Raw genomic sequence first — 13,233 nt, 5'->3', positions numbered from 1 at the left:
TGCGTGTCAGGCTCTCAGCTTCAGCACATTTAATTTGACCAAAAAATAACAGGTACTGCATTACAGTGTTAGGTCTCAGCTTTAAGTAGGTTTACATCAGTATTGAGAAAACTGTGTGTAAGATACAGGCCTTTTGAAAACGTGAAAGGGTTGTAGTATACTTTTATGGAGCCCAAAAAGTAATCGGACAGATAGACATGAAGTTGCACACAATCATCATCGGCTCCATTAGCAGCCATACGTACCCGAGCCACAACAGAACCAGCACTGTGTCAGACAGATGAGAGGGTGGATCTGGCTCCCACACTTTCTTCTGTACATCATTTTGATAGAGGTTGATATTTTGGTTATTCCATAGAATTTTTTTCCAGACATGAACCAGTTTCTTTAGTGTCTTTTTGTGAACTGCAGTCTGGCCTTAATGTTTTTGAGGTTTTCCAGAGGTTTGCAACTGAATCCTCTGAACTGACAACTATGATTGTGATTGCATACCACCAGGGTTACACAGAATGAATGTTTCTGAGACTTTGGTGTACTCAGTATTAAAACACAATAATACTTACTGTCTGTGGCTGGCACCCCTCCAGACAATTCAGAGCTAGTGATAGTATTAGTTTGATCTATTAACAGGCTCTCTGGAAAGATTCAGTGTTCAGCATAAGGCCGCATCAGTTCAATGGATGCCTCAAGGGTTCCTCAAAGGACTGATTAACTACTGTCCAGGGAAGGTGCTTTGTCACCACCAGTATTAAAATATTCTTTATTCTAACTAAACGGAAGAGAGTTAACATTTGTACTCCTACACTAAAGGTGAGGTGTGGATCTGGGTTATAGCCCTCCAAGGTGTTTTCACTGGTCTCATTCCTGGGCATTAAGTAAACAGTGTTGGCTGGGATTCATTGAAATGTTATATCAGTCCACTGCAGGTATTACTGGATATGTGAGCTGGATATACAGTACTGTGCAAATGTTTTAGGTACTACAAGTACAGTAAATCAGTTGAATCATCCTTTGCTTGTCAGCACCAGTTCTTCTCAGTACACTACACAGTTTTCAAGGGCCTAGGCAGATGGATAGCATTGTTTTTCGTGTCTCTGAAGATAATTCTTAATGTTTAATTGTTTGTTTGGGCTCCAGAGTGAGTCTGGGGCCAGCCAGACACCTCCCTGATGGTACTGTAAGGAATCTAAACATTTCAAATTTATTGTAGCTGGATAAATAGGTGTGACATAGGTTTCCAAGAATAACATTGATTCAATTAAAAATACAAACATGAAAATGATTTAAACGTAAGTATTAACGCATAATAAAACCTAAATTGTAACACAAAATATGAAAAAAATAATTTTGACAATTAAACTGTTCAACTTTGGAGCCAAACATAATTTCTCCCCTCATGCTCTTGAAAATAGACCACAAAGTAACCGTGGGGCTGTTTCCTGTCCAGGATGCTGGGGAGAGACCGCACACAGGGAACCACACCGGAAAACAGCCTGCCCTCCACGAATAACCGCGGAGAGAGCTCCGTGTTCACACCGGGTCACACCGGCAGGGGGCGTCCCGGGACTGTGCTCGGGACAACCGCATGTCACGTGACACCCCGGGGCGCGCTCCGCTGTGCACCTGCAGAGAGGAGGAGGAGGAGGAGGAGGAAGAGGAGGGGGAGAGGGAGTGGAGTTTGGATGCTTCGGTCGAGCTGAGCTGCTGCTTTTCACTCGGTTTCAGCACAAGTTGTTCACCCAAGTTTCAGTGAAGAAGTCGTGGAATAGCCGGGGCAGGGATGGGTCTTCCAGCAGCCCGGGTCTGCTGTGCTCTGCTGAGCCTCTGCGCAGGTACGTGTCTCACACCGACGCTCACCGAGACACTTTGATAAGATGATTTCTTCTCTAAAACGGCGGCGACCCCGGTTTACACAGTGGTCAGCCCCGGTCCGTGACGCGCTCACTGCCGAAACTTACCCCTTTCTTCAAGTTAAAAATACTAATAACTTTAGCCTGTATTACCTTATCTGCGTGTGGTTGAAATATAACTGAGTTAGTGGTTAACCAGACCGCATCTGAATATACTTTAAAGAAACTGGCCAACATGGAGTAACTCTGACCCAAGGTCAGTTTAGTGAGCTAGCACACCAGAACATGCGTCCGGATTAACCGGATTTAATTTTTAAATAGTTAAACTACTAACTGAGGTGGATTATTTGTCAAAATACTGCTATTTAGCGGTCTGTTTTTTTCCAGCCTTGGTTTCTGTGTTATCAGACAGAACAGAGACAAACGCAAAGAAGAAAGAAAAAGAAGGTTTAGCCGACGATAGATCAAAGTTTGCTAACGTTATCTCATGCGTTTTTAGACACGGTCTGTCTTAAATACCCCAACAAAGTGACAGTGGTTTGGTTTGCGTTTCTCATCAGGTAAATCGTACCAGGTGACGGTCTTCAGGCTCATTTTCACACTGGTAATGAATGATTTTTGAAATGAACAGTGTTGTGTTTTAAAAGCCCTCAGAAGTGAAATAGAGGATTTTAGGACCGTTTCCCGGTGCCAGTAATCTCAGTATTTCCGTGTGATGTCTTTTGGTTTATCGTCTGGTGGTTAACACAATAGTTTGATCCGCATTTAAACCTGTGGCGACAGGACTTCAAAAGTACGGGCTTTTTTTTTGTCTGCCATCTGCCGGGAGTGCTGACCCCCACCCCGCCTCCCCAGCCCCAAATCCCAGGCTATCACATCTAACTCAACCACATGTTTGATAGTGTCGACAGCTTTTTTATGTCGGTGTCATTTCCCTCGGTCTGTGTAAACGTTTAAATATGAAGACCCCCCCTTTAGTCCCAGTGAGCCCCTCCTGAGAGGGTTTTTGTTGTTTGTTGATACTGTAGGTGGGAGGTGTGGGACCTTGGATCAGAGTGGGTCATCTTAAGCCTTCCTTGTTTGTGCTAAAATGCAGTCAGTTATCTAAAAGTGAAATTCACTTATTCCTTATTTAGCTGAGGACCACCCTAAAGGACATAGGGCTAAGAGGTACCATTTATAACTTCACTTATTTTTATTTGTAAGAATAGGGGGGGTTAAAAAATTTAAGTTATTCTGATTTTCAAAACTTTTCTGTTGTGGTTTATTTTGTTGGTGTGCAGGTGTCATCAGAGAAACACACGCAGAAACATTATCAATCAAAACAATATGACAACAATGTTCATGATACTTCATCCAATATGTATTAGCCTTAACTCAGCCTTGTTGTTTGTTACCTGTAGCAACTGCATGATTTACTTTTACACATCTGGGTGTGGCTGTTCAGTGTCCTGGAATTTAGACTGAAACTAGCTGATCACTCCTCCCACGCTAAACAATAATGTGAAACCTTTGTTTCAGGATTGTCTTTTGGCTTCAATCAGTGACGTCCTGTGGTAGTTATTGAAATGTTTTCTGAGATTTCCATGGGAAGCCACAGAAGTCCACGGTCAGGCCAATGACATTCCAGTCTACTGATTAGAGGGAAACCGCATGTAATGAAGAAGCGCTTTGTTTAGGCTCTTCGAGCACATCTCTCCACGTAAAGGCTGGGGCACTGAGTGTAATATAAGGTTCAGATCGTGTGTTGTTGGCCTTCTTTTGTCTCGTGACTCACATTGTTGTGTACACTAGTTTGGGCTCATTACCATCCTAATGACATCAAGGCCTCGTCATTTGGCTGTTGTTCCACTTCAGCAGACAAGAACAGTATCTGCCAGACTCATAGCATTTTTTTTTTTTATTATGGCGTAGAAATACACAGAAACGTTACTGTGTATTTCTAAGACATGTTGAAATAACATGGCTTAGATATAACCAACCTCTCTTAAATGGCAAAATAACAAGTAGAGTCTTTCTGCTCCATTTTTTTTTTTTTTGCTCTATTTGTCCTCAGGGTACTGCATTCAATTTGAATTATTGACAAAAGAAACAAAATTGCAAGTGGGACATGAAAATCCTCAAAAATATAACCAGTGTCAATAAAAGTGCAGATGGCTCATCTAGTCCTCATATTATAAAGTGGAATTAAATATGGTCCTCATGTTGTTTGTGTCAAGCAGTCACTATTGGATAGGGGATTGTTTTTACAGGTTATCATGAAATCATGTGAGATGTCAACAGTAGATAAATAGTCAAATATTTGGTTTGTGGCCATTGTTCCTGAAGGCTGTATGTTGACCAATCTCAGTTCACACAGTGTTTCATTTTAAAAAAAGCATCATGGTAAATGATCATAGTAAATTTTATTATTATTAATACCTAACAAGATTTGATGTGTTTGTACACAGTGTAGTTGTGAAAATGTTTTCTTTTCAGTCCCTCTTGTTTTTTTTCCCACATGACAGTAGGTCTGCCTACACTATTTCACCAAGGTTATTTGAATAAAAGACGTAACCACCACAGTTTTAAAAATAAGGCAACATGCTCACTGCTCCACCAAACCTAATCCTTACTAATCTAGCATCAAAGACCAGAAACGTTCTGTGTTTGTCAGTCAGAAGACGCTGTGGTTAGCACTGTCTGCCACATCTGTCCAGTTCTTCACTTTCTCAACAGACATCTCTTGGCAGTCTGTGCTTTATGCATGCTGGAGTACTTGCATGGGACCTGAACTGTCATTTTCCCTGCTACAGCGCTGCAGGCCCTGCCCTGGTGCTCTCTCCAGTCCCCTCCACTCCTGGCTCTTTGGGTCAAGAATGAAGCCTCTAACCTAGGATAAACAGAAAGCTGGTGTAACTGTGAGCAGGCGCAGAAAGCAGTTACCTGATAAGCCTACAGCCAAAGGTCCTGGCCAGGAACTGGTTGCTTGGTTACCTTTTGAAAACAGACACGCAGATCCAGGGTGTGTGTGTGTGTGTGTGTGTGTGTGTGTGTGTGCGCGCGCGTGCGCGCGCGCTCCGGTTCCTCTAGAAAGCTACCCTCCCCCTTCCTTGCCTGTATGTACTAGGTCCTGTTTTACCACTGGAAAAAAAACGTTGTTTTGCACAGTAGCTGTTGCAGATGTGAATATTTTGATACTACTACTTTTTATGAGTAGCTGTCACTGGGGGAACAGCTGTTCTCACTTTGGCAGCTAAGTGTGTATTGTACAGTGAGAGGACACATGAGGAAAGAGTTACAACCACGGAGATGCTTGTTAGGCATGAACAGCACAACCTGAGCTATTGTCATTGGCCCCACAGAGACAGTAATGACTTCAGGTCACATTCACTTGTCATGACCCAGCAGTCCAATGCCACTACATGCCTCCTGTTGGCTGAAACATGTTGCAGCCGCAGCTTCACCTCTAACCAAGCAGCCGCCTGCTCTGCCTGGAGCCCCCTGTCCTTGGAAATGAAGCAGGAACATGTAGAATTGGATTACACTCCAGGGACACTGCTTTTGTCCTCCACAATCTGATGATGGGGACAACTGCGCATGAATATTCACAGCCCCAGACGTTAATATTTTAGCATGCCAGCACTGTGCAAGCCCCGTGCCAACTCCTGTTCACCTTTTTATAGGAGTGTGAAACGCTGATCCCGCCTTACATCGCCACATTACCCTAGCTGTCCCCTCGTTCCCTCGTCCATTTCATGTCTGAATTACTGAATGAACAAATTGCTGCCTGCTAGAGAATCAGTGAAAATGATTAATAGTGGTGCCTGTTTCTGAGTCCTGTTAATGGCTGTGCAGCCTCTCTGTATTCAGAGCTCATTCCTTTTTCACAGGTAGGGAGTAAAACTGCCTTCTGGTCTGCTGCCAACGATTCTTGTAGGAAGATATATTGGCAAGAATTTGCTTGACCCCTTTTGTCATAAAGTCAATGTTATATTGACAGATATTTCAAGTTTGTATGTCCTCTAACTTCTACAACACTTGGTGTTGGCCACAGTATTGATTTACTAACGATACCAGGCTGCCTAGAGGCATTCGGATTATGTGCTATAGTGTCCAATAAGCTCAGCTCTGGGGCAGTTTTGCCTAAATGACACAATCACTGATCAGTTCATAAAGGTCATGCTTTAGTGTGCGCATGTTGGAACCAGGGGCCACGACGTATTGGTCAGTTTACTTGTTATGTCCAACCAACCGTCTAAAACCCAAAGGTAGTCAGTTAACAGTGATGTAAAAACAAATGCAAATGTTTAGAATTTTGCTGGATGACTGACTTTAATGATTAATGATCTTGTGTGTTCAGCAGAATTTTGTAAAATAGCTGCATATGATTATATTGTCAATTGATCATGTATGTAGTCATCAAGTGTGTGTTTAAAACCCTTTTACAAGGTTCTCATTTTTTAACCAGTCAGATGGAAACATTAAAAAGTGAGTCGGAGACAGCTCATGGAGCAAACACTGGTGCAATTAGCGAGCCAGCTAACTCAGCTGGCTATTTACAGTTGCCAGCTAGAAATGAGAAGCCAACCTTAGATCAGGTCTGTTTTTGCCAGACTGGCTCAAGTCTCTGGAGAATGAAATTCTCTTGTGAATGTATACAAATGTATTGACAGCAGACCTATGATTAATTTACCTTGACTTTATTAGTTGTTACTGACTGTGTCCTTACACACATAGAGCAAAACTAGTTTTTGTGTTTGTATTTAGAGAGAGAGATTTAGAGGAGGGAGGGAGAGGGTCTCATATGAACCTGTGTTCAGCCCCCTACCCTGCTCTCTGTCATCACATAGACTGTGTTTTAATGCAGCTGAATTCACAACATAGTTGTTCTCATTTACATATTTTCCTCTGTCCATTGTCAGACATTGGAGGTAGTAGGTAGCATTATTTTCTAAACACGACATCGTCATAAAAATAATGAAATGCAGGTTAATGACAGAAGCTGTGCTGTGACATTTAAAATCAGTGATGACAGAAAAAATTTGAGACCGTCACCCTCACTTGGACTGTAGGTGATCAGATCGTCTATCCTCTGTCAGATGATATCTGGTAATGACAGTGTCACGGTATGAAAATACCGATGATTGCCTAAACCTATTTTAGTTCTTCTGCAAAATTTGTACCTTTTGAAAGGCCATCATTTTCGAAGCCGGTGTTAAAATTCCGAGCTATTGTTTTGCAGTTTTGTGATCATCCAGCAGTGCTGCCGATCAGGAAGAAGAACCAGGGTTTTTTCCTGTCACTCCACTCTCAATTTCTTGCCACTTACATGAGTTAGCTGCACTTCTGAAACACAGGAGTGAGTTGGAAAACTGGGACACTGTTTTGTTGCCCTTTTAAATTTGTATTTAAATTTGTGGTTAAGAGACTGTGTGAAGATGTTAACTTGTTGCTTCATGTCATAAAATTGACAGTATTCATTCCCTCCAACATCCTGGTGTAGTGGGATGTAATGTAATAAACACTGGAGCCTTTAGGAAGATTAAGATTTTGTTCGTTCATGATTTTTACATGATCTTTGGAGACACAGAGCAGACAGTACATCTCTGATGTCCTCATCTCGACTTCTGAAATGCTTAAAATACAAGTTGAGCAGGGATTGTACTGAATCAGAGCCATTTCCTCTGCTATCCATGTAACCTATCAGTTAAAACAAGGTCACTGCAGTGCTGATTTTCCCTGCTCTCTTGAGTCCATCGGTCATCATCACTGTGTCGAACTGTTAGGGCAATAAACACCCCCAAAACACATTCATCACTTAGCCACTTGATGCCAGGCTCTGCAGCGCCCACAACGCCCTCTGCTCCTAATGAGGAATAATGGGCTCTATGAGAAATAAGCTGTTCAGTGCGATGATGATAAGGGTTTACACGTACCTCATATCTCAAATGAATATCACCAGATTTGCATTTTTCTGTAGATAAATGCTACATTAATGGGGAAGATGCAACACACCAGGCAGTGAAGGATGTGTGAAGGATTTTGTTACAAAATTGCTGCATAATTATTTCAAAAAATGCCACTGGAAATCATGAAGTTTCCAACTGAAGTTGGTGCTTTATTTAAAGTACAACTGTTTTGTAAACAAGGTTTTATTGACAACTCTGAGATATGATAAAACAAATGTGAATTTGTAATTTGGCGTTCATTTTTTTCCAAGTATGTCTCATACTGGGTTTAACATCTTCATTCTTTCTTTATAGTGTGCTACCACCCATGTCTCAGACTGTGAAGGTTGTTTGTTTTGTCTGTTGAATGTATGGAGGGAATTGCCTATTAAAACTGATGTATGGAGAATACTCCACAGCCAGCATTCACGTCTCCAAAGCATTACTCTACTTCTGGTTCCTCCCCCTGCTTGAACTTAGGATGTTTTCTCCACGCTTTATGTATTCCGGTTATTTTGCATAATATTCTCACGGCATCTGAGCTAGCCATCTCAGTGTGATGGTACACAGTGTGGCAGGCAGGTCCCCAGGGTGCTGCATCTGCAGGTGCTTGTGTGCAGCCTGTTTCTGCTTACCTGGTAGCTAGGTGTCAGCTTGGCTCGACACACGCTTGAACCACTGTTAGATTGTCCATAGAGCAGTGTTAAAGGCTTAGTTTATGAGGAAAGTAATCACTGCATTTTGTAAAACAGACCTAACAATTTGCTCTGACAATAAATCTCTTGTTGCCAGTTCTGACTTCCAATGGATGCATCATTTTGGAGATAACCACTGCATATTTTATTGTGCATGTCACATTATTGTCAGCTAATGTCCAGGCATTGTCTTACACAGAGCTGAATTGTGGGAAGATGATTGTATTTTGTTCTCTCTTCAGCAGTGAGCTCCCACCCTCCCTGCTAAGAACATTAGAGTTAATTGTGTGTCTTATCTTGAAAAATATTATGGCTCAGAAAATAAGCGACATAAGCAGAAGGTGGGGTGAATTTTTTGGAGGAGGGGGAGGGGGTAAAGCAGCTGTTGAAGGAGCCATTTTTAGCACCTCTATCTCATTGAAAAACATTACACAATGTTGACTGCGGGTATAGTGGGAAAGGCAAATAAGTGTTGTCTGTAGAAAGCTTCTTTCTTGATTCAGTCCCACTCGATTTTGCTCCCTGTGGTTTTGATACTCAAGTCATTCTTTGTCTGTCTCAGACTGCTGTTTAATCATCATCATGTCAAATTATATAGTTATGCTAATAACTCCTGTCCATAAAAAAGGGGGATTTGTTATGAAATGCCTGTTGCCTTGCACAAAATCCTACTCTGAGCATTTTTTCCCCTTTTTTTTCACAAGGGTATGATTGCTTTTATTATAGATTTAAGAATTACATTAAAGCAGTTGTGTGGTGAAATTTTATGATGCAGGCAGAATCTTGTTAGGAGTGTTACGGAGTATTGATACAAAGCGACACAGAATTAGACCCAGAAAATCCCATTTCTTGTAACATTTGTTGCCTCATAATCAAGCTGATGCTAAACTGAGGGCAGGGCCTGTGATGCAGATCCTCACAGTCGGGATACTGTAAAGAGCAAAAATATTAAATTTCAACGTTAACCCAGATGGGCTTTGCAAATCTTGATCAAGTGAATCTCAGTTTCTCTGATGTGGATAAATTTCATAATGTGGAATAAGATAAGATGCTGTTGCTACGTTTGCAGGTGTGGGAAGATATGAAGAAGAGAAAAGCTGCTGTATATGCAGGCTGTAATATTTTTGCAAAGTGGCCCTAATCTCCTGTGAAAATATGAATGCAAGTAAACACTTTGTTTCATGAAAGAGCATTACATGAGATTAGATCAGATGATACCTTTCCCCACACGGGAAGCAGGTCATTGCAGTAACGGAGAATAGAAAAATTCTTTCATTCCTGGGGGGTTGTGAATGAATTAAAATTGTAAAACTGAGCATTTGGATGAGAATATGTCTTTAAATTCTCCTCCTGAATGATCTCTGATGGATACTGTACATGCACTGTTCTCATTTTCAAACCAGGGAGATCTCCAAAAGTGAAGTGCAGATTTATATTGTAGTTTAACAGGTTTTGACTTCATTCAGATGGCCTCCATTATCTTACTGCGGTTTTATAACCAGGTGTCCGAACCGAGTGTGGCTGTGTGCCACCTCCCCTCTCCTCCATTAACATTCATTAAAGAGGCCTTTTCCTCGTCCTCCTGCCTCTGAAGTTATTACTCATTGTTGGATCTATAGGTATGATGACCAGGACATGTGCTACAGTTGGGTGTAGTCAGTGCCTGAACCACAGCAAGGTCAGCAAGCCACAACAGACATTTAATTACTGTAGTGCATCTCACCGCCATGGGAGGAAATCGGCAGCTGGCCCAGTCGCCCTCCAGAGAGATGAGATTGAACTGAAAATAGCTCTGTGACTGGCTGCTTTATGATGGTCAGAACACACATAACTGCACAACCTTAATCACTAGTGCCGCTGTTTTAATAAGCAGCACACATAAGCCACCAGGCTGCAGTTGTTGCCAGTAAGTTCCTGAAGAACCAGCTGTTAAGTGTCTTAATGGAGCCCATGTATAATTCATGGGCACACACAGAGCTTCGTGGCTGCGTGGCTTTTTCTGAGTGGCCGATAATTGGAAGAGAGTGAACCCCCACCCCATCTCAGTCATGCTGGCACTCACAGCACCAAGCCCCTTTCACAAGCTGTGGAGGAACATCAGCTCTAGGTTTAATCCCTCTGGGACAGGACATCTATCCAATGTGAATAAGGAGGTGATTTATCAGTGACAGTTAGTGCTGTAACACAACTCAGCAGCCAGAGTTGTGGATTAATGACCTGTGGACACATAAAAAGAGCCTGTGGCTGCCCACAATGTCACCTGGCATTTTAACAACTAAAAAGTCTCTTATCTCCAGCTCTTATTGATTGGCTGTTAACATTTGTTGGGTAAAACTTTAAAATCCCCAGAGTATCAAAGACTTTTATCAAAAACATATGTGACTGTTGTTTGGACATGGAAGTCTCTGGTAATCCCTCTGCTGTGTGGGAAATATTTTCTGGATACTCCCGACCTGGATCAAAGTGAACCAATGAGTCAACATTGTTAACCCGTATCAACAGGAAATCTGTTGTTTATATTTTCATGTAAAAGTCAAACCATGTAAGGTGAACAGTCGTCATTGTCCAATGGCCCAGTCACTTTCACTGAGATTTTGTACATGTCAGCCTGATCCAGGATTTGGCTGCCTGTCTAGACCACTCGGGGTCAGACCTTTTTAGATGTCATTAGAGACATGGGGGAGTTGGCTTGTACTGCGGGTTTCAGGAAAAAGCACTTTACAACGTCCACTAAACACTCAACAGTCAGCCGACCTTGCAGAATCTTCTTCAGGTGTCAGGTTGTTTGTGAGGGACATTTTCCTCCTTTTTGCCACACATGTTAAACATGATGTTGTTAGGGTGACATGAAGTCAGCTTCACACGGAGAAGGTGGAGCGGTTGTACAATATTATAGTGTACATACATGCTCCAATTCATTAAAGGCATATTTTACCTTGACCGATGTGATGTTTGTAGTGACAACAAAGGTCACACTAGATTTTCTTGTTTGCCATGAAAGACAGAATCATACAGTGACCTTTTAAACATTTTGAAAGTGGTCAGCATTTTATCTGCGATTCCCATTCAGTGTATTTACAATCAGAAATTATCTCTCTATAAAATAGATTTTATTTGTAAGGGCTGAGTGGTATCTAAGCATTGGGGATTCACAGGAAAATGATGCAGTGTAATTTCTCTCACTGATATCTGCCTGACTGTTTACTATTGACTCACTTTACACCATGTCAGAACTATATTAAGTTACTGCTCATGTAAACAGTTCATCCCACGTCCTACTGCCGCTGCTTCACATTAAAAGCATTCAACTCCACTTAATTGTAAAGCAGCCACAGGATGTGCAGCATGTGTAACTGAAGGTTGCTTTTACAGCAATTATTTGTTTTGTCTGCATTTTTTTAATCAGTGGTGGAGTAATGGAGCAGTCAGGAGCAGCAGTGAGCTGTTAGATAAAGAGATGTAGGCGACAGGCTGCACACCTCCACCTTCTCTCTCAGATAAGCAACTCTGCCCCTCGTGCAGTGTGCAGCCTGAAGTCAGATAACATGTGCTCATGGCATGATGGGAAAAAGTGAGTTGGAAACAGATTCACCAGCTGTTCCTCTGTTGTGTTTCTGACAAAGTTGCTGCTCAATGTTCAGAGGCTGAACATTTGCTGTAGTCTTAAACCGTACTTGTTGTTACCATGGTAACGACAGGTATCGCCAAATCAGCCATGACTAAACTCTTAACCGTTAGAACTTTGAGGGCGTGTCTGCGCTCTTCTTTAACATCACTAAGTGGAGGCTCTTACAGGATGTTGTGAACATTGTCAGAAGCTCGTATTTGTGTTTCTTGACGCTGTCGTCATTAGAAACTGAAATGGATGATGAGAGATGTGGCGGGCGCAAGTGCTTTTAACTTGAGTGGTCGGGTTCCTTATTGCATCCCTAGTATAAGCTTTATGCTGCTGTGTGTTATAGAATAGTGCAGCTGCTGCTCTTTGATTCTGAAGCAATTTCACGCTGTGGAGTCCAATTTAAAGTGAGGATAGCGTATATGTCTTTGCACTGTGTTTAATGTTTTCTTAAGATGTTTGGAGCGATCAGGTCGAGATGGATCTAATTAGCCCACAAAGACTATCAGGGTCAAAGTAACAAAGTGTGAGCTTCAAGAATCTCAAATCCCCTCGAATCTGAGCTCTGCGTCTTTAATGGGCTTACTGCATTTATCTCAACTGTCCAGACTCTCCACTCCTCTTTATGAGTGTGACAAGCCTCATCTCACGCACAGTTCAAGAACGCAACACGGAGAATAAATACTGTGATATTGTAGGACTGGCTCTTGTGCAGGATAGCTAAACTAGTGCAGTGGAGTTATTTTTAACATTCCCAAACGTGTCTTGTCACTTAATGGTGTATGTAGACTGGAGTGGTCGTTTTGAGCTCTCTCCTCATGTCTAGGCTGAGAATGCGAGCTGGAGGCATGAATAAACCCAGCGGTCTCGGCTAAGCTGTAACAACAACTGACAGTCTTAGCCTGCAGCTTCCTACAGGGCTCAGCACTCAGGTGCTTTTACTACACCTGCCTCACAGAACCTCAGAACGAAGAAGAGACTCCAGCCTTGAAACATCAGGCGTGTTTCACTGCCTGTACAGAGAAAAGAGAGGAAAGGAAAAGGATTATCCATCTTGTTATCTTTTAACAGCAGCCTTATCTTGATGTCCTGCTGTAGTGACTCCCCCACACAGAGGACAGGAAGGGACTGTCTGTGTTGTT

The 13,233-nt window shown here is 42.2% G+C and overlaps 1 protein-coding gene across 1 annotated transcript in view; it reads left to right on the top strand.

Moving 5' to 3' along the window:
- The first annotated feature begins 1,657 nt into the window (after positions 1-1,657).
- cxadr (CXADR Ig-like cell adhesion molecule) overlaps positions 1,658-13,233 on the top strand; it is a 37,202-nt gene continuing 25,626 nt past the window's right edge. Inside the window, exon 1 of the mRNA XM_071460729.1 lies at positions 1,658-1,832. Coding sequence (XP_071316830.1) covers positions 1,781-1,832 — 52 coding nt within the window. The 5' untranslated portion in view covers positions 1,658-1,780. The remainder of the gene's footprint in view (positions 1,833-13,233) is intronic.

The sequence above is a fragment of the Trachinotus anak genome, unplaced genomic scaffold, assembly GCF_046630095.1.
Source record: "Trachinotus anak isolate AG129_WGS33_773 ecotype Australia unplaced genomic scaffold, CSIRO_AGI_Tana_v1 ptg000024l, whole genome shotgun sequence".
Taxonomy (NCBI): domain Eukaryota; kingdom Metazoa; phylum Chordata; class Actinopteri; order Carangiformes; family Carangidae; genus Trachinotus; species Trachinotus anak.
Note: the sequence above shows the minus strand (reverse complement) of the source record. Positions and strands in the feature narration are given on the sequence as shown.